The sequence below is a fragment of the Oryctolagus cuniculus genome, chromosome 5, assembly GCF_964237555.1.
Source record: "Oryctolagus cuniculus chromosome 5, mOryCun1.1, whole genome shotgun sequence".
In the NCBI taxonomy this organism is placed as follows: domain Eukaryota; kingdom Metazoa; phylum Chordata; class Mammalia; order Lagomorpha; family Leporidae; genus Oryctolagus; species Oryctolagus cuniculus.
The window spans coordinates 64,705,059-64,725,931 of record NC_091436.1 but is presented as its reverse complement, the minus strand read 5'-3'; the positions used below and the strand labels follow the sequence as shown (position 1 = coordinate 64,725,931).

General features: G+C 50.5%; 1 protein-coding gene across 3 annotated transcripts in view; it reads left to right on the top strand.

Annotated features, from left to right (window-relative positions):
- CRYBG1 (crystallin beta-gamma domain containing 1) overlaps positions 1 to 20,873 on the top strand; it is a 205,530-nt gene that overhangs the window by 143,319 nt on the left and 41,338 nt on the right. For all 3 annotated transcript variants that reach the window (XM_070073735.1, XM_070073736.1, XM_070073738.1), the window contains 2 exons: positions 9,206 to 10,767; positions 16,076 to 18,290. In XM_070073735.1, the coding sequence (XP_069929836.1) occupies positions 9,206 to 10,767; positions 16,076 to 18,290 (3,777 nt within the window). The remainder of the gene's footprint in view (positions 1 to 9,205; positions 10,768 to 16,075; positions 18,291 to 20,873) is intronic.

Below are 20,873 nucleotides of genomic sequence, written 5' to 3'. Positions count from 1 at the left end.
TGTGTTTGATGTTGTAATCATTTGATAAAGCTTTTTGAGTGCTTATTGGTACCAAGCATTGATGAAGAGCTGGGAATGTGGAAAACAAAATTCCATTCTTGTCTTCATGAAGCTTACATTCTGTAATGACCGACAGACAACAAAGCAATAAAAATATTCAAACAAACATGTACCATGTTTCAGGAGGACGATGTTATAGGAAGTGAGTGTGCTATTTTATGTTGGGGTGATCCAAAGGCGTGTACCCTACCTGGTTGTGTGTCTTCTATACAGTATGATCTACCAAAAAAAAAAGTTGAAAGTATAGACTGTTGGTTTTCTTTATTCTAGTCATGGCGCATTAAAGAGGAGGGCTAAGGGCAGGCATTGTGGCACTGTGGGTTAAGTCTCTGCAATGGCTCACATGACCACAATGGCTAGTGCTGGTCTAGGCCAAAGCCAGGAGCCAGGAACTCCATCCAGGACTCCCATGTGGGGGACAGGGACTCAAGTTACTTGGGCCATCATCCGCTGCTTTCTTTCTCAGGCACATTAGCAGGGAGCTGGATTGAAAGCTGAGTAGCCAGGACTCAAAAAACTGGTGTTCCCATATGGGATGGCAGCATTGTAGGCCACAGCTTAACCCCACTGTGCCACAACACTGGGCCTTCAATCCCCTTTAGTAGTGTGATGCTACATCAGAATTTTGTGGAAAAAATGGAATTAAAAGATAAACCTGTTTTGGTGTAAAATGTTTTTGAAATCTATGCCTAATTTTTTTCACAATACACACTTTCCATTAACTTGTTGAAGATCCCTCACATTCCTGAGTTCATGGAAGCATGCATTCTGCTTCTTAATTTGAAAACATGGCTAGGAAATCCATTCTGGCTAGCAATTATAGGAAACTGAGATTGCAGGGCAGTATAGATTAATTGGAAAGATAGATCGCTCCTTTTCCCAACAGTAAGCCCACTATTTTCTGGCATGATTTATTTATTTATTTATTTATTTATTTATTTGAAAGAGTTGCACAGAGAGAGAAGTTCTTCCATCTGCTCGTTCACATCCCAAATGGCCTCAACGGCTAGAGCGGGGCTGGTCGGAAGCCAGGAAACAGGAGCTTCTTCTGGGTCTCTCATGCAGGTGCAGGGGCCCAAGCACTTAGGTCATCTTCTGCTGCTTTCCCAGGCCATAGCAGAGAGCTGGATTGGCAGTGGAGTAGCCCGGACTTGAACCAGTGCCCATATGGGATGCTGGCACTACAGGCAGTGGCTTTACCCACTGCACCACAGTGCCGGCCCCTTTGGCCTGCTTTAAAATGGGGTTAAACTGACCATAAGTTATAAGGTCTCAAGGTCACTGGAAGCCTCAGAGGCAGTGCAGGATTGGTAGTGCTCTGTGGGAGAGATCTGTCCACTCTTCTTTATAGAACTGCCCACTGCCTGTCCTCCCCCATCTCCATCGTTGTCTTGTTTATACAAGGCATCTTTGAACAGTCCATGGACAATGTATGTTGTGAAAAAATGCATGGATTTTTTTTTATTTTAAAGTATGCATGGATTTCAAAATTGTTTTCACCAACAAACTTACCTTTTAATTCCATTTTTCCTTGAACATTTTGAAGTAGTCTCATACATGGATAGTAGAACTAAAGATTAGTCCTTGGTCCTTTGGTGCTTTGGTGATCACTGATGGTTTAGTGTATTTTAAAGCATTTACTAGCATGAGCTGTTATACAGATCATTCTTTTAAAATTGCACAAGGAACATGCTTTATGTGTTTGGTTCCAAGTCAATTAAAAAGGAACTTTTTGACTACTTCTCAGTGAGCACATTTGCATTTTCCAGTTTGGCTAAACTTTATACATAGGCAGTGATTTCACTGTAAATCAGGGTATGCATATAATTCAGGAAGCAGAATAATAAATATTCTTGCTATCAATTTCCAACCCTTCTCTTTCCTTTTAATGGCCCTTTATGTACAAGGAAAAAGCACTTACCAACTTAGGATCAGATATCTCAAGTATAGAGCAAATTAATTCAAGCTGATTGTTATCTTTGTAAGAAAATAAAAATATTAGGGAGACTGTTCAGTTTATGTATACAGAAACATTCCAGTTATTCATTATTCATAATTATATTACAATAAGCATTGGTCAGAAAGCAGAGAGCACGCTCAGCTTGGCTAACTGAGAAAAGTAATAAGGACCATTTACAAGTGGGAGCAAAGTTTTAAGGACCAAGAGGCAATAAAGAAGCTTAAACTTCAGAATTCTTTGCTCACATGACCTCTTCTAAGGCTGTGTGCTCCAGTCTGGAAGTTTGTGTTCTTTTTCAGAAGGAAACCTTGCAAGTCACACACTTTACACCCACAAATCTGCCTGTAGCAGAGGCAAAGGCTAGGGGAGCACTCCCCAGCTGCCACCTGCAGAGACCTTTTCCTGCCTTAGACCAGAAAGAGCAGGAGGAGGAACTGGAGCCTGGAGACAGCGCAGAGCTGCAGGAAGCTCTGTTCAGACCCAGCACCTCCAGCCCAGAATCTAACTGGGAGAGGGAGGGCGCGGGGAAAGCGCCTGGCCTTCACTCCCGTCCCTCCCTGGGTTCTGCCAGTGCCTCTCACTGTTGAACCCAGCCAAGGCCTAAAGGGCCGCAGACAGTATCTCCACTCCTGCAAAGCTGGCAGTGGGGGCCCTGGCAACAGTGAGGAAGTATGAGCCAGCAGAAATATCCAGAATGGACTGTTTGTGGAGGTAACTGAATTTCAAAGCCAGCGTTCCATATTAACATTATAGAGCTCCATAATTATCAGTGTAATGAATGAGTAAATTATCCTACAATTCAAATATCCCACAATCTTACCTTTTATCTTCCTTTCGTTTTAAAAAATACTTATTTATATATTTTAAAAGTCAGAGTTAGAGAGAGGCAGAGACAGACAGACGGACAGACATACGCACACACACACACACTCACACACGCAGAGAGAAAGAGACAGAGACAGAGACAGAGACAGAATCTTCTAACCCCTCGTTTATTCCCTAGATGGCTGCAATGGCCAGGGCTAGGCTAGGCTAAATCCAGGAACCAGGAGTTTCATCCAGATCTCCCATGTGGGTGACAGGGGCCCAAGCACTTGGGCCATCTTCTGCTGCTTTTCCCAGGCTATTAGCAGGGAGCTGGATTGGAAGTGGAGCAGCCAGGACTTGAACTGGCACCCATATGGGATGCTGGTGTCATGGGTGGCGCCTTAACCTGTTTTGCCACAATGCTAGGGTCCCTTATCTTCCTGATTGATCAAATGCCAGTGGTTTTAGTCAATTCATTTTGTCTCTGTCAAAAAATAAAGACAGCTCTTACCTAAAACTGACAATCTGCTTTTTTTTTTCTTTTTTAAAGATTTGTTTATTTTTGAAAGGCAGAGTTACAGAGAGGCAGAGGCAGAGAGAGAGCTTCCATCTGCTAGTTCACTCCCCAGATGGTCACAACAGCTAGAGCTGGGCCAAACCGAAGCCAAGAGCCTGGAGATTCTTCCAGGTCTCCCATGTGGGAACAGGGGCCCAAGGACTTGGGCCATCTTCCACTGCTTTCTCAGGCCAGTAGCAGAGAGCTGGATTGGAAAAGGATTAGCCAGTATATGAAATGGAGCCCATAGGGGATGCTGGTGCTGCAGGTAGATGCTTAACCTTCTATGCCACAGCACCAGCCCCTAAATCCCTATAATTTTAAGGCTACACAACTAGAGCTATTTAAAAAGAAATCTATTTGGAAAACATTCTTTCACAAACACAAACCTATATGTTGTGAACTGAAGGCATTATCAAAGTAACATGGCCAGTCATCTCTTCACAATAGTGTCTATTTGACTCATTTCTCATTATGTTGGAATCGAAGTTAAATCTAAGGTATCTTTAAGAACAAGGCACAGGTGAGGACATGCAGAAGATCTTTATCTGCTTTCCTGAGACAGCTTCGGGCTGCAAGACAGCAGTAAACTTGAAGAAATCCCAGTTTGTGTGCCAATAGCTGCATCCATGTACAGAATCTGTACGTGGGAAGAAGCTGCAAATTCTTGACCATGCTGTATCTTGGGCAGAAAAGGTTTTCATTCCGTTTTGTTTAGAGCTAACTGTTTTCTAGTTATCTGCAAGAATATTGATAACTCCCTTTTCTTTCTTTGAGAGACAGAGACAGAGAGGGGCTTGTGTCTGCTGGTTCACTCCCCAAATGCCCAAAAAGGCTTGAACTGGGCTGGGCTGAATCCACAAACTGGGAAAGCAATCCGGGTCTCCCACTTGAGCCATCAGCTGCTGCCTCTCAGGGTCTGGATTGGCAGGAGCCAGGGCATGGAGCCCAGGCACTCGGATGTGGGACATGGGTGTCTTAATGGCTGGGCTCTGTGCCCCCTCCTGTAACTCCCTCTTGACAGAAGGAGGGGTGTTACTGGTTCTTCAGTAGGAGCCACTGGTTCTTCAGTATGTCCATTCTTGCTGTGGTCCTGTTAGGAATGCAGACAGGACATTTTACCTGCTCGCAAGGGGCTGACATTCCATGGGGAATGCAAAGGTAGGAAAACATGGGAAAGACTTCTGTTTAAACAGGATGTTAGCTATATCTTCAAATGATGTGTTCAATATTTTCCTTCAACCTCCAAACATGATTTCAGGTGAAATACTTCTAAATTTAAAGCAATGATTCTAACTGGTAATCTGAAGAAAAAAAAAAAAAAAACACAGAGAAGTAAGGACACTGTTTTGCCCATGTGTCCAGACAATTTGGACACACCGCAGTGTAGTAACACCTCTTCCTCTATGTCCTGGCCTTTGCTTTCCCATTAGTTGAGGAGGCATATGTCTCTGAAGCTGTGTATCCCAGCTCAGGTAATGTTTAGTAAGTGACACGTATACATGGTGCCACTGGGTTCAGAATCCCAAAACAGCAGGGCACTCAGCACTGCCTGAGCCTCTCCACACGGCGGGAATGATGATCTACTGTCCACCCTGTGTAGAACTGCTTACACATGCTGCCTAATGAGCCACACTTACTATTAGCCAACAAGACCTCTCTAAACAGGTCTCCACACACAGCCGGTGGACCATCTCCAAAACAGTGCTGTTGCGCACAGCTCCCTCCCCAGCAGGGCATGGGGGTTGGGAGGGTGCCAAGTGTAGCTTCTGCACTATGAGGGGTGCTGGCTGCCTTAAGAAAGGTGGGCGGACAGTGCACGGTCACCAGGTGGCTACCATGGAGGTCCAGGGATACCATGGGCTCTGGGAACCTTTGGCGCCCTGCTGCGGTGCAGAGGGTCAGAGAGAGAGGTAGGAATCTGGGTGGCCTCTTTGGAAAACACATCCTAACACATTGTCATCAAGGTTGAGGGAGAACGTGCTGGTCTGTGACCTCCCATCCTAGGTTTAAGACTCCAGACCCAAAGCTCCTGCCCCAGCAGGTGCTTTGTAGAAAGCAGCTACAGCCAAAAATGGGAGCGGGACGACTTGCCTGCATGGAGCCAAGGGAGTATGGCTGATGAGGCTTCTTCCTGAGGACTCTGCCATCTGGGTTTTCACTCTCCACCTGCCATGACTCCCTCACTGACCCCAGAAAGAAAGAAGCCCTGGCTGAAAAATGTGTATCCTGCTTAGGAAGAGGCATGCCTCATTCCCGAAGTGACTGAGAACTCTCCTCGGGAGGCGTGGGGCATTCTGTCCAAAAGTCAGAGCCGGGACGTCTGCAGGGACTTGGCCTCTTGGCCAGCACCACCTTCCCTGGAAATGAGAGCGTGAACCCACCCCCTCCAATAAGAACTGTGAAATGTACACCCAAGCCAGAGGGCCCATGCCCTGCTTTATTTTCCAGGGATGGGGTAAAATGTACTTTTAAAACAACTCTAGGCTGGCGCTGCAGCTCACTAGGCTAATCCTCCACCTGCGGCGCTGGCACACCAGGTTCTAGTCCTGTTTGGGGCGCCAGATTCTGTCTCGGTTGTTCCTCTTCCAGTCCAGCTCTCTGCAGCGGCCATTGGGGGGTGAACCAATGGAAAAGTAAGACCTTTCTCTCTGTCTCTCTCTCACTGTCCACTCTGCATGTAAAAAAAAAAAAAAAAAAAAACAACCTATTGAGATTGAATTTACATATAGCAAATTACAGAATACCTATTTTAAGTGTTTACTGGGTTTCGTAACCATCACTACAATCAAGATAAACATTTCCAATACACCCAAAAGTTCCCTCTTGCCTCTTCCCAGTCATACTGCCCTCCCACCTGCTACCCTGTCCCCGCTCTGCAGCAACACCAATCTACTCTCCATCATTATAGGTTAGATCATCTAGAATGTCATAGAAATACAGCCACACTGTGTGCAGCCTTTTATCTGCCTTCCATTTAGCAAATGCCTTGGAGATTCATCCATGTGGTTACACAACTCAGAAAGTTTTTCCTTCTTGTTGCTGAGTAGTAGTAGTCTGTTGTATAGAGAGACCACGATTTGTTTAACCACTCACCAGTTGATGGACATTTGAGTCATTTCCAGTTTTTTAGCTATAATGAGTGAAGTTTCTAAGAATACTTGTGTGTAAACAAACAAGACTGGAATTCTAGGAAATTCAATAGAGCAGTGTGTCTGGCTGGTGATGAAACCTTAGGAGAAGTAGCTGGGGAGGGTTAAGTAGTTGATGAGCAAAGTTGAAGACCAAACAGCTTATTTTGTAAAAAGCAGCTATAGCCAAAAGTGAAAAAGTGTCAGCCCTGAGCATGGAGGGACTGCTGACCAAGCATTCTCACCATGTGGGAAAAAACAGTTGCACCATCCCTGGTGGGGCAGAGTAATGTATACACTTAGCCGTTTTATTTTGACAGGGACTGGAGTAGAGCCAGTAGTCTCAGACCCATTTTCCAGTTACGTCTTCAGGATGTCTGAAACCTATCCAGGCAGTAGAGACAAAGAGCTCCATACCCAGCGCCAGACAGACTTTGCTGGGGTGGGTCTGGGACCCAGCTTCATGACCTTGGCAAGTGGGCTTAGAAGACTGCCTGCCCTAAGGACTCTTGGGAGGATAAAATAACACCACAGAAATCACTAGGCAAGTGTCAGGCACATCAAGGGGGCCCAGTGAGGGTGGGCGTTTGGATGGTGGCTACGGGGTAGCTTGGGATGCCTGGGTTCGAGTCCTGGCTCTGTTCCCTAGTCCAGCCTCCTGCTAATGCCTAGCCTCAGTAACCCAAGTAGCTGGGTCCTTGCCATCTGTGTGGGAGACTGGGATGGAGTTCCTGCTTCCCAGCTTCAGCCTGGCCCAGCCCCAGCTGTTGTGGGTATTTGGGGGGAATAAACAGGTGAATAGGATTTCTCTCTCTCTGCCTCTCTGAAAATAAAATTTAAAAAGGCTCAGTAAATCCTATTACGATTAAAAATCATGTAACATCCTTGTAGTAACAGAATCCAAACGGTTCTTTGTAAGTCAGAATATTTTGATGTATTTTCTTAAAGGTACACTGTGATTTGTGTAAACGTTAGATTAATGAAGATCTGGATAGAGTTGGAAGCACATAGCCCTTTGTCACAAGAGCTCCAAGGCTGCCCCTTAGCTTGTCCGGAGCAGCAGCCGCTGCTGCCAGAGCGCCCACCAGGTGCTTCTCGGAGCAGAGGAACCGCCAGAAGTTTGCGAGCGCTCGAGGCTCATGGGCAGTTTCTCGGCAGCGCGGATTCTGAGGGTGAGAGACTGGTTCCTTAGGACCGACTCGGGCCACAGCCGCCCTGGCGCCTCTGCACCTCCGTGGCCTCCACAAGGGGCCCCAGAGGTGGAGTCCAAGGAGCACCCGGTGGAAGCCAAGTATTCGGGTTTGAATCCCACCCGCAAGACCCTCGTAGTCTCTTGGCTTCCTTCCCTTCTCTCTGTGGGGCAACAGTGGTACCTTCCTGGGCTGCCGCAGGCTTACACGATGCGCGGGGCCAGGACTGAATGGACAAAGGCCTGCGACCCAGTGCAGCCCGGCCCTTACTTTCTTAGTCTGCTCTATCCCCACCGCCTCCAAAGTCCCCAGACCGCGCGGCATCCATATCAGATACGGCTGCTTTAAGGAGTGACTGGGGAATCTCCAGGGGCGTAGTTATTATGGTCCTGAATGTGACCTTGCCGAAAAGGGGGCTAAGTGGTGGGGGACTGGACTTTTTCTGCCTCACCAGAGTTCAAGCCAGCTCCTGGGTTTTGAGCCCGAGTTGGTTCCCAAGTGACAGTGGCCACGCGCATGGGCCTGGTTTCTGTGAGGTCGTGTACCTGAAACACACCTTCCCTGCCCCCTCGGCCTCCCCTTCCCTGCACCGGCGCACCCTGGCGCGCCAATCAGCGCCTTTGATTTTATTGATCTGTCCTGGGCTCGCTCCGGGATGACCGCACGGGCACCTGGTACCGGCCGTTTGGCTCCAGGCGAGGGGAAGCGCAGGTTCCTCCCCTTCCGGAGTCTCACGCTCCTCCCGTGGGTGGGCCGGCCCCTGGGCGGGGTGCAGGTAACGCGGAGACGGTCATCTCAGTGCCCACGCCCCCTTCCCTTCGCGCCGGGAGAGGCAGGAACCCTCCAGGTGCGCTCTGGAGCTGCGCGAGCGGCGGGCGTGCAGGCGTTTGAAGCCCGCGCGCGTCTCCGGTTGGAGGAGCAGAGCCGCCGGCCCGCGGCGGGCGGGAGGGGCCGAGGGCGGGGCGCAGGGGCGCGGCTCCTCCGAGGTCGTGCGCCTTTGCGTTTTGCCCGAGTGTTGGAGCCAGGTGTCTTCTCAATGTTCTGCCAGTATTGTATTTTCCTAGTCCTCTCCCTCCCACAAAAAGAAAGGGCGGTGTTTCCGAAAAATATTCCGCCCTAAAATACGTTAGTGTTTGCTACCCCGTTGTCACGCATGGCTGCTTTGAAATTACGTCTTAATGGAGGAAGGAGGGTTCAAAAAAAAAAAAAACCACCAAGACCCAAGAGAGAACTGGGATTTGTTTTTGTACACTATTAAGGGACCTTTCGAATTTTCCCTTAAAAATGGTTAAAGGAAATATTAAGTGCTAAAGTGCCCAAAACTCTAGGTGTTTAAGACATTCAGAAAGTAAGTTTATTTCTGCTGGATGAAACAGACACAGCTTGCTTATTTTCAATTAGAAATTCCGGTCTATTATTTTGGTTTGTCCTGTGATACACTGCCAAAGGGGGAGAAACCAGCTTCTCATGTTTTCTCTCCCCAATCCCTTCTATTTTTCAGTCCAGAGCGCAACCACCGGAAGAGAACAGAAGGAAGCCGGTTTTGGGGAAACTTGGCACTCTCTTCACGGCGGGCAGGAGGAGAAACACCGGCTCAGATGCCAAGTCGGTCTCTCCCAAAGATGGAACTGCTGCTTCCAGGCTGCCTGAGAGAGAGGGCGGGAAGAGTCCATCTCAGAGCAGCCCACCCAAGCAAACAGACGCCAGCCCGGAGGGCTGCCCGCAGGAGGCAGCGGGCGAGCGCCCGGAGGGCTGCGTCCCGGCGGCTCCCCCTGCCGAGCGGTCGCCGCGCTCGCGCCACGAAAGTGAATCACCCCAATTAGAACCTCCGCAGGCAGGGGGAGAGCCGTTCCCAGATGCCACCGCCGCTGCCAAGCAGCCGCATTCCGCACCCCGGAATTTCTCCGGGCTAGAGCGCGCGGAGACGCCCGCCCGCAGTGCGGGGGAGGACGCGGCGCTCGGCGCTGGCGGCGAACCCGAGCCCGCGCCGGGTGCGAGGGGTGTGCGGGGGTCGCCCACCCACGAGTGGCCCGCGGGAGGACGAGGCGAGGCCCCGCACGCAGCCCCCCGCGCGTGGCCAGAGGGAGGCTCTCCCGGGTCCAGAGGAGCGCTCGGCCAGTCCCGCGAGGACGCGTCTGCTCCTGCAGGTGATCCTCCCGCCGAGGGCGCGGAGAGCTCAGCCAGCCCGGAGCAGGCGGGCAGCCCAGCGCGGCCCGGAGGCTGCGGGTCCCGGCCGGGCGAGCGCGCCCACCCCGCCAAAGTGCTAACTTTGGACATCTACTTGAGCAAGACCGAGGTAGCGCAGGGGGACGAGTCAGACGTCCTTGCGCCCGAGGCGGAGGACAGTGGCGACGGGGACGACATGGAGAAGAGGTCGAGCGGCCGCCGGTCCGGCAGGCGGAGGAAGTCGCAGAAATCCACCGACTCGCCGGGCGCCGACGCCGCGCTGTCGGAGAGCGCCGGCCGGGATGACGCGGTGTTCGACGACGAGTTGGCACCAAACGCGGCGGCCGAGAGCCAGGCTGCGGAAAAGAAAGTGAAATCTCCGCGGGCTGCCCCCGACGGGGGCGTTGCCTCCGCCGCGAGCCCAGAGTCCAAAGCCAGCCCCGGGCCTAAAGGGCAGCTCCGAGGAGAGCCGGAGCGCAGCAAGCAGGCGCTCCCGGCCTCCTCGCCCACCAAGAGGAGGGGCAGGGGCCGCGCCCCCGAGGCCGTGCCCACCCCGCCAGGCGGTGCTCTGCGCTCTCCCGCCAAGGAGTCCCTACCCAGGAGGGCGCCCACGCCCGCGCCGGACCCTGGCCAGGCCGCCAAGGGCGCGGCGGCCGAGAGCGGCGAGGAGGCGGCGCGGGTCGTGCCCCGCGAGCTCACGGTCAAGAGCAGCTCGCTCCTGCCGGAGATCAAGCCCGAGCACAAGAGGGGCCCGCTGCCCAACCACTTCGACGGCCGGGGAGAGGGAGGCCGCAGCAAAGAGCCGGGGAGGCTGGCCCCTGCTGCGGACGCCGACGGCTTGAAGCCCCGGGGCCACCTAGGTGCGGGCAGGTCGACGGTGACCACCAAAGTGACCCTGTAAGTAGCTGCGGCTTCGGCGGGCGCCGGGTTTGCCTCGCGGGGCTGAACTTAGCACAGTAGAGGACCGGTTGATTAAGGTTTAGGGTGACCCGTTGGTAGGTTAATTCCGAAAATTAGACTGGCCCTGGAGGAGCAGTGTTTACAGAAATAGACGTAAAACTTCATGGCTTGACATGAACTGATTTTGTTCGTTATTCCAAACATACCCGGCCTGGGTAGGATCAGGCATTCGAAAACCACACGGTGCGTTAGAAAGCACGGGGCAAATGCTGGCTTTGACATGTGTGGGTTTTTAAAGAATTCACAGGATTTAGTGCATGATTGGCTAATAATAATTTTTAAATGGCCCTAATCCAGGCGTCTTAGTGTCTCTCCTCCCCCACCCCCCATACTGTTAGGAGATCTGGGGATATTTTGGCCCCAGGTCCGAAAGTAGTGTGTGCAGTTTTTTAAAACCAATCACTGTCCCCGAGGGAAGATTATCTGCTAAACCAAAGGATGCAAGACAACAGATTGACTGCTTGCCGTTAGGTGTATCTGTCTGGCAAACATTGATTGTGCTAGGTGGTGCCAGGGTGGGGAAGGGCACACACATTGCCCCGGAACACTCGATGGCCCCAGCACACACAAATCAGATAAAGATGTGAAGGGCTGTCTGACTGAACAGAAGGGCTCTGCCGCTCTCTAAAGGCCAGGGCAGGAAGGAATGGCTGCCCCATCTTGGGAGGAGCTGGGACCTTGTGCCTCCTGAGAAGTGGGATTTGTGTAGGTGGAGGGCACTGTAAGAAGGTGAAGATCCTGCCTTCCCACACTTCGTGTCCCCCACCCAGGTAGCACAGGTGACAAGTGATTGTCTAAGGGCTCGAGGTGTTGCTACCTTCACACACTCACTAAAAGAGCAGGCACGTTGACAGTGTTTCTGGTTTTGAGCTGACGCTTTCCTGCTCTGTGATCGCTTGGGTAAGTGAGCATTATTAGAGTAGGAGGTCTATTTCGTAAACACTTGCGAGGAAGAATGGGCTTAACGGCTAACCACACTAACCAGCTGTCAGCATTTGATTGAATCAGGTGTTTGTTCTGTACTGGTGGCTTCAGAGAGGCCTCCTTCCCTGGTTGCATGATGCCCATTATTTGCAGAAGATCAGGCTGACCGCACGCTGAAGCTTGCTCCCTTGGGATCCCTGGCGAAGCCTTGCTTCACCTGTCTTCCAATATGAAAGCACCAGTGGAAAAACCTGAAGTGTGACACTGGGAGGGGGCAGGGTAAACAGCAGGAGGCCGTCTCACGGTGAAACTCAGTCACTGGCTCTTTCCTGTGCCACAATGAACCCCCTTGTCTTTTTCTCAGCACTGATTTGCTTTCTATATAAACATTTTCTTTACCGCTCAGTTTAATAATTGTTTTGCACGGTGCTTTGGGTGCTTTGCGCATGGTGGACTGGCAAACCATTGAAATGGAAAATTAATCACTTTTAGTCTTTTTGACCCATTTCTGTTGGGCTGATGGGTTTTCGTCACACCCTTTCATTCTCCTATGACTGTGTTTCAAGTAAAGATGTTAATCAGATTTTTTAAAAAAGCAATTCAAGACTGAAAAATTAGCAAAGCCTGTGTATATTCCCTGGAAGAGCGTGGCTGTGAAGCCGCGTGCCTCTATGTTGTTGGAGAAATTATTCAGGTTCTGTACCGGGGAAGCTGGCTGTTGAAATTCTTAAAGTCGCATGTTTGGAAGAAGGAACATTGTCCTCGTAGTTTGTAACTATGGCTTTTTGGGCTCCCAGTTGTTTTCCCTTCTCCTATTATGATGAGGGCTTTACAACACGTATTATAGGAACCTGCCTTGTAATCAGCCAGAACTAGGTTAATTGCAGTGACTCTTGGTAGCAGGACCCAATAACACAGAAAGTGTGATTGTAAAATGCATTTTGATCTTGGTGTAGATCTTTCAAGTGCACATGTGCTGAAGGTAGCTTGTGGGCTAACCTGTAGCATTTTCCATTCACATCATAAAATACACTTTGATGTTGGACTGGAGTACTGTTCCCTGAGCTGCCTGGTGGGAATTCTTTCAATGCACATTCCTTGTTGACTGATAGCATTTTAACAATTGCTGATCATCTTAGTGGCTTTAGAATTTAATCTTGATGAGAATGCTTACTAGTTAATTTTGCTTTTAAATTTATGGTATGGGCCTACAGTCAGGGAGCCTGGGTTTTCTTTACTCTTTTTTTTTTCTTTTTTTAAAAGATTTATTTATCTATTTAAGAATCAGAGTTTGAGAGAGGAGAGATAGAGTTCTTTCATCTAATGGTTCACTCCCCAAATGGTGACAATGGCCAGGGCTGGCCCAAGCCAAAGCCAGGAGCTTCTTCCAGGTCTCCCATGTGGGTTCAGGGACCCACCGACTTGGGCCGTCTTCTACTGCTTTCCCCAGGAGCATTAGCAGGGGGCTGAATTGGAAACGGAGCAGGTGGGATTTGAAGTGGCACCCAAATGGGATTCTGGCACTTCAGGCAGCAGTGTAACCTGCAGAGCCACAGCGCCAGCCCCGAGCCTGGTTTTTTTTAAAGGTGATATTCAGAGAAATTTATGCGCACATCTCAGATTTAGTATTTTGGTAAAATGTACAAGACTGAAAATGTAAATTCTCAGTACTGCATCTGAGGAGGACTTGGTGGTACCTAGCCCAGTCCTTTCATTTTATTCAGAAAGACCAGATGTCTCGGCCACAGTCATACAGCCTGAACCTCCTAGCGGCTCCTCACAGCCGTGCCTCCTGAAGGCCAAGTCCACGCGGGAGATGGCGGGAGAGCGCAGTGCTTCTCCATGGGCGTGCGCTCCATAAGGTGGTCTCCCCAGTCTGACTGCGATCCCGTAGAGCTCACTTAACTGGTAGAGATGGGAAGAACCCGAGGAGCTCTTCCACTTCTGGGGAAGCAGAAAGGTGTCCTGGTGGGGAGTGTGGCGTCTGAACCCCCCCCCCCCCCAACTCAGGGCCCTGTCACTTGCTGGCTGTGTGGCCTCAGGCAAGTTACTTGCCTTCTCTGAACCTCAACTTCCTCATCCTAAAATAGATCATGCCAGGACCACACTGTGTGCTCAGCCATGGAGAGTACTTGGTGGGAGCTTGGCTGGCGGTGGCTAGGAGTGATGATTTTTCTCTCTCTCTCCAATTATTTATAAGCCACTAGACCAGTGAATTAGCTTTTTTTTTCTTTAAGCGTTGGAGCCCTTTCTTCTAAAGGAGCTTATGTAGCAGTGGGATGTAAACAGTGAGTGGGAGTGATTTTGGTTGAAAGGCAGGTGGACAGCTCCATCCCTTGGTCCCTGTGGTTCTCAACTGCAGCCCTTAGAGAGAACTCCAAGGATTCCTTCGGCCCTGCACCTGAGAGAAGGAAAACACCCCTGTTCTATGTCATCTAGGATCCCTTACACCCCTGCCCCAGACTGAGAAGGTAGCAGCTGGGGAGGGAGAACAATCTGACCAGGTTCACACAGGTCATTAGTGTAGCCAGGACCAGAGCTGTGAGTGCCTAACAGAGCACATGTTGTTTCTGGGAAAGAAAACACTGTGTACACTCAAAACTTAGGATTTCCATTAGGGGGCGGTTACACCTAACAACTTGACAGAGAGGATGCTTTCTTGGCCCAAGAAGTGGTGACAAAGCAACACTTGAATAACTGATAAGTAAATTAATGTATGTGCGTATGACAGACTTTATGCAGGCATTAAGAAAACCTTTAGGGGCCTGTGCTGTGGTGTGGTGGATAAAGCCACCTCCCATATGGGCACTGGTTCGAGTCCCAGCTGCTCCACTTCTGATCCAGCTCTCTGCTATGGCCTGGGAAAGCAGTGGAAGATGGCCCAAGTTCTTGGGCCCCTACACCCATGTCAGAGACCTGGATGGAGTTCTGAGCTCTTGGCTGTGGCTTGGCCCAGTCCTTGACGTTTTAGGCATTTGTGGGAGTGAACCAGCAGATTCAAGTTCTTTCTCTTTCTAATTCTCACTCTCTTTCTCTGTTGCTCTGCCTTTCAAATGAAAATAAATTAACTTATCTTTAAAAAAAAAAATCACTTGCAGGGCCAGTGCTGTGGTGCTAGTTTGAGTCATGGCTGCTCCAGTTCCAATCCAACTCCCTGCTAATGGGCCTGGGAAAGTAGTGGAAAGTGGTACAAGTTCTTGAGCCCTTGTACCCACATGGGAGACCTGGAGGAAGCTCCTGGCTCCTGGCTTTGGCCTGACCCAGGCCTGGCTGTCTCTGCCATTTGGGGAATGAACCAGCGAATGGAAGATGTCTCTCTCTCCCCGAGTCTGCATCTCTCTCTAACCCTGACTTTCAAATAAATAAATATTATAAAGGAAAAAGAAATTTTAATCTAAAAAAAGAAGACCCTTTAAACAAAAATTTTTAGTTAGCTAACAAAAGTTGACTGTAAGATTAAGTAATTTTACACGCACGCACACCCACACATGACGGGCATTTTGCCTAGTGGTCAAGATGTTCTGTCCCACGTTGGAGTGCCTGGGATCAATTCCTGGCTCTAGCCCTTGCCTCCAGCTTCCTGCCAAGGCATATGCTGGGAGACAGCAGTGATGGCTCAAGTAATTGGATGACTGCCAGCCATGTGGGAGATCTGGATTGTGTTCCTGCCTCTGGTTCTTGTGAGCATTTAGTGTGTCTCTGCCTCTTAAAAAAAATGACACCAACTCTTTGAGCAGAATAATCTCAGTTCTATTAAAAGATAGTTTACTATGCATATACAAAGATTAGAAATATGTTGAATGTTAACAGGGGTATTCTCTGGTTGGACTGTGATTATTGAATATTTTCCATAATGACCACATCGATCAGAAGAATTTTTACAGAGAAGGAATGAAATCCCCAAGGAGATCTGTAGTGAATGTTTTTGTAATCTAGCCTTTTGAGATATTCTCTGAAGGACTGGTGAAATAAACATGTAACTGATGTTCGGGGAGGTCATTTCCCTATGCAAGTGTGGCAGAGCGTTAGATACTGAGGTCTGTTCTAGCGTTCTTGGGCCCTGGGCTCACACAGTTGCTGCCTACGTTACCTTGCCCCACTCCAGAGTTTCTTAGCTACACATCCTTCTGGTGCACCAGCAAAAGAGCCATTTCACGTTGTTGGTAGTATACCTAGGGTTGATCAAAACCCGTTTCATAAAAATCAAATAGCGTGCACCAGGAAGGGAGAGGCTGCTCGTGGTTTTGCGATTCGCTGGCCTGTGAGTTACTGTTTTTTCACACTGGGTCGCTAACTGCGTCTTGCCTCTCTCCTCTCACAGCCCTGCCAAGCCCAAACACGTGGAACTAAATCTTAAAACCCCTAAGAACCTGGACAGTTTGGGAAATGAGCATAATCCATTTAGCCAGCCGGTTAACAAGGGAAACACCGCCACCAAAATCTCCTTATTTGAAAACAAACGGGCTGCCAGCAGCCCGAGACACGCCGATGTCCGAGGCCCACGGAACAGCCCCGCCTCTAATAAAACGTTTGTCGGTAGGGCAAAGCTGAATTTAGCCAAGAAAGCCAAGGAGATGGATGTACCCGAAAAGAAAGGAACGCCAAGCAGTCACCAGAATGGAGTGGCCGAGAAAGAGGCCCCTGCCGAATCCCAGGGCTCCGTGCCTGGAGGGGAGGTTGTGCCAGCGGCCAGCCATGGCGATGAAGCAGGTGTGCACCCAGATGCTGGCCGCCCCTTGGAACCAGTGGCTGCTTCTCCGATCCCTGCCAAGGACCAGGGGCTCCTAGGTGAGGACAGCTCAGAGGCCGCTGACAGCAGGAGACTTGCTATGCCTGAGGCAGCGCGAGGCGTCCCCGCCACTCTGGATACCCAAGGTTTGCCTCCAGCACCCACACCAAAGCCGCAGGATGAGTGTTCTGACTCACAACCTCCCTCCGAGGAAGCTCAGGGGCCCCCTCCTCCCAGGCCTGCACCCATTCCTGGGGACAGCCCCAGAGACACCTGTTCTCAAGTCCCCCTGAGTGACTTGCCGTGTCCTGAGCTCAAAGCATCAGAGAGCCAGAACGGAGGTACAGAGTGGAGGGACAGTGAGAAAGCGCCAGAGTCTGGACTTGCAGGGGGAGAAGCAAACCCTCCTTTGTCCCCAGAGCCGGAGGGAAATGAGTGTCCGTCAAGAGTCCTTGTCCAGGTCAGGTCCTACGTGCTGCCCCTGGACAGCCCCGGGGATGTCAGCTCCCACCTCATCTCAGGAAGCTCTGAAGTTCGGGAAGTGCAGTTGCCAAGCTGTCACAACAATGAACTCGAAGTGGTTTCGGTTGCAAGCTGTGCCCCCACCCAGCAAGAGGAAGTGCTGGGTGGTAGGAGCCTGTCACCTACGCACCCTCACTGCGAGGGAGGACATGTGGCGGAGTCGAGCCCGCAAGTCTCGCCGCGGCACACAGAGGCGGCCCTGCCCACACAGGCTCAAAGTCAGGGCGAGAGAACCCCAGCACGGGCAGGGCCTGATGGCAGTGCCGTGAACGGCCAGGACACCCCGGCCAGTCTTCTGGATGTTTCTGCTGGGAGCGATGACAGTGTGTTTGACTCTTCTTCTGATATGGAAAAATTCACCGAGATCATCAAGAAGATGGACAGCACAGTGTGCCTGCCCCAGAAGAAGAAGAAGGCCAGGGTGCCGCACTCCCCGGCCCCTCACTTCGCCATGCCGCCCATTCACGAAGACAACTTAGAAAAGGTGTTTGATCCCAATGTGTTCACCTTCGGTTTGGGGCGGAAGAAGGAAAACCAGGCAGAAATGTCACCGGCTCTGCACCTGATGCAGAACCTGGACGCGAAATCCAAGCTGAGACCCAAGCGCGCGTCCACTGAGCAGAGCATCCTCTTCAAGTCCTTGCACGCCACCACTAACGGGAAGAGCGAGCCTGCGGCCGTGCCAGAAGGCAATGACAGAGAGACGCGGGATTTCCCCAACGGGGGTGGGGTTAAGAGATCGAGGCTGGAGAAAAGTGCCCTTTTCTCCAGCATCCTTTCGTCTCTGCCGCAAGACAAAGTCTTTTCCCCCTCTGTGACGTCAGTCAACACGATGACCACAACGTTCAGCAATTCTCCGAACAGTCCCGCGGCGCAGTCTGCAGCACCCCAGCCCGCTGCAGAAGGGGCCCCGCCCTGTGGCTCACTCCCCGAGCCGCCCAGCCTGCCACCCAGCAACTCAGGGAAGGTCTTCAGTTTCAATTCACATCTGCCTCCCCCTGGCTTGAAGAGTGCCAGCCCCATGGAGAAGCACCTGCAGAAAGAAGAAACCAAGGAGGAGCTGCATCCCCAAAGCACCCCGCACCTGCCAGAAACCAGGCTTTCGGAACTTTCAAAGCCAAAGAGCGACACCGACGACACGGAGCGGGCGAATCATGTGGAAGGCGTCCTTAAATCGAGCGTGCCGACCTATGGAAGCAGCGACCCCGACTTCATGGAGCTTTTCAGATCTAGCCGGTACGACCCAAGCGTGGCCTTCTCGGGAATGTCACTGTCGGACACAATGGTGAGTAGCGACCTGTTCTCGGTCTATTGGGGATTTACAAAGCAGAGGCGAGAGAGTGAGCATGAGCAGTTTCTGTTACTCTTGGAGAAGTGGTTATGCTTGTGTAAGAGAGTTTTCTGTTCATTCACATATATGCGTGCATATTTGAAAAATCTGGACTGTTAGGGCCCAAAGAAAAAGGTGGTAAGTTTCTTCTCTCTAGTCCTCTGCGGTCCAGCCGGGAGGAGAAGGCAGAAAGATTTCAAGGCACCTGTGAATTTATACGCTGTGTTAGGAAAGGCATAGGGCAGGTGCTTGGAGAGTGTGCAGGCAGACAAGAAGCCTTTCCACGGCTCTTCTCTGTAAAAATGCTCTGTTCTGTACTTAGAATTTTGGCTTGTGAAGCTGCTTCCTCTATTTGGGAAAGCCCCAGCCCGCCCCGGAAACCTTTTCTTCCTCCCTTCTCCGAGCCGAGCCGTCAGGTTCGCTCTGCCTTTCCCTGGGAAGCAAGGCTGGCTTCTCCCTTGCAGCTGGGACTGGGGATGCATTCTCATCAGGGACGTCGCCCACCTGTCTCCCCCCGCCCAAGTTTTGGAGAATAAAGAGTGTTGGTTCATGCTGGATCTTTTCTCGAATACCACAACACAGACAGGGCAGCCAAATATGATCTGGGGGAACAGTTAGGATTTCTCCAGCCCATTGTATCTGAGGGCTGGAGGGTGTTTTCTTTCCTCATTTTTTGTTTTTGTTTTTTTTTTTTTTTTTCTACATGAATTGGTACCTTTTTGTTAACAAGCTGGATACTCAACGTTGAGGGAGGCAGAACAGCAAGTCCAGAGCTCAGCTCTGCTGTCCTAGAAATCTGAGCGGAGCCCGTGAGTCGGCGGCCCAGCCTGTGAGCCAGGCTTCCTGACAAGTGTAGACTGTGACCCAAGGCAGTTAACTGAGGGAGAAAATACTTTGCGCTCACCTGCATGTGTCCAAGGCCCTGCAGCATGTTCCAGGGCGTGATACTGGCTCTTGCTACAGCCCCCTCATAGAGAGTGGCTTCGGAAGCTCTTTCAAAATGTGTAGTTGGCTTTCCAATAGCAGGATAACATCCCCCTTTGCTTTTTATTGTTTAAAAATAATTCATCACTTACACATTTTGAAAGGCAGACGCACACACACACACAGATCTTCCACCTGTTGGTCACTCCCCAAATTCCTCCAACATCTAGCCCTGGCCCAGGCTGAAGCCAGGAGCTGGGGACTTAATCCAAGTGGGTGGCAGTACTTGAGCCATTACCCGCTGCCTCCCAAGGTGTGCCTTAGCAGGAAGCTGGAATCAGAGTGCAGCTGAGACTAGAGCCCAGGTGCTCCAGTAGGGCATGGTGGTATCTTAACCCTGCACCAAACTCCTGGCTTCAGATTCCCTTCTCCATGTGATTTTGTAAACCTGTGGGTTTCAAATTTTTTGTCTTAGATTCCTTTAAAATTATTGAGGACCCCAAGAGAGCTTTAGTTGCTATATGGGCTATGGCTATCAGAACTTAGGGTATTAGAAATTAATACTGAGAAAGAGTTTGAACATCAGAACACAAGCATGCATTCAGTAGCCATCAGAGCAATGTCACCATTACTCGTCATGGGGCTTATGCTCCTAGGATAGTCAAAACTAGAAGCATTTTGGGGGTTCCCCTGAGCACCTCGGGACCACACTTTGAGATTCACTGTTGCAGACAAGTAAGATTGAATCACCCCATAGTACTCAGAAATTATAAGGTTTTAAGCTACTGCTCTTTAAGCACGGAAGGAATTTCTGCGAGCATTTCTGTTCAAGATGGCTTTGTTTTAAATTATTTGTAGATCATCTATGTTACAGTAGTGCAGTTTCCTATGCAAACCAGTTAATTGGAGTAAAAGGGAGAAGCAAAGGGCTTCATACTTTGTCAAGGTCTTTTTAGGATTAGAAGAGTCATTTTGAATCCTGGTTGATTATGAAACCATTCCTGTATTCAACCTGAGTTTTGGCTTGACTTTTACATTGTTTCTTCATTTTATCTACTTCTGATATGTACGAGGAGTCTTCAGAAAGTTTGTGGGAGGGGTGGGTGTTTGGCCTAGCAGGCAAGTTGCCAGCCAGGATGCCCTTGTGCCGTATCAGAGTGCATGGTTCACGTCCCAGGCACTTCCCTGCTGGTGTGCAGGAGTCACGTGAGTCAGCAGTGGTGGCTCAAGTACCTGGTCCCTGCCACCCACTTCCAAGTTTCTGATCTTGGCTGGCTCATGGCTGTTGTAGGGAAAAAAACCACTGGATGGGAGCTCTGTCTTTGTCTCTCTGCCTCTCAAATAAATTAAACCCATAAATAAAAGATTTTTTTAAAAAAAAGTCAAGGGGCTGGCGCCGTGGCTCACTTGGTTAATCCTTGGCCTGCCGTGCCAGCATCCCATATGGGCGCCGGTTCTAGTCCTGGTTGCTCCTCTTCCAGTCCAGCTCTCTGCTGTGGCCCGGGAAGGCAGTGGAGGATGGCCCAAGTGCTTGGGCCTCTGCATGCACATGGAAGACCGGGGTGGGGGGGTGGGGGAAGCACCTGGCTCCTGGCTTTGGATCAGCGCAGTGTG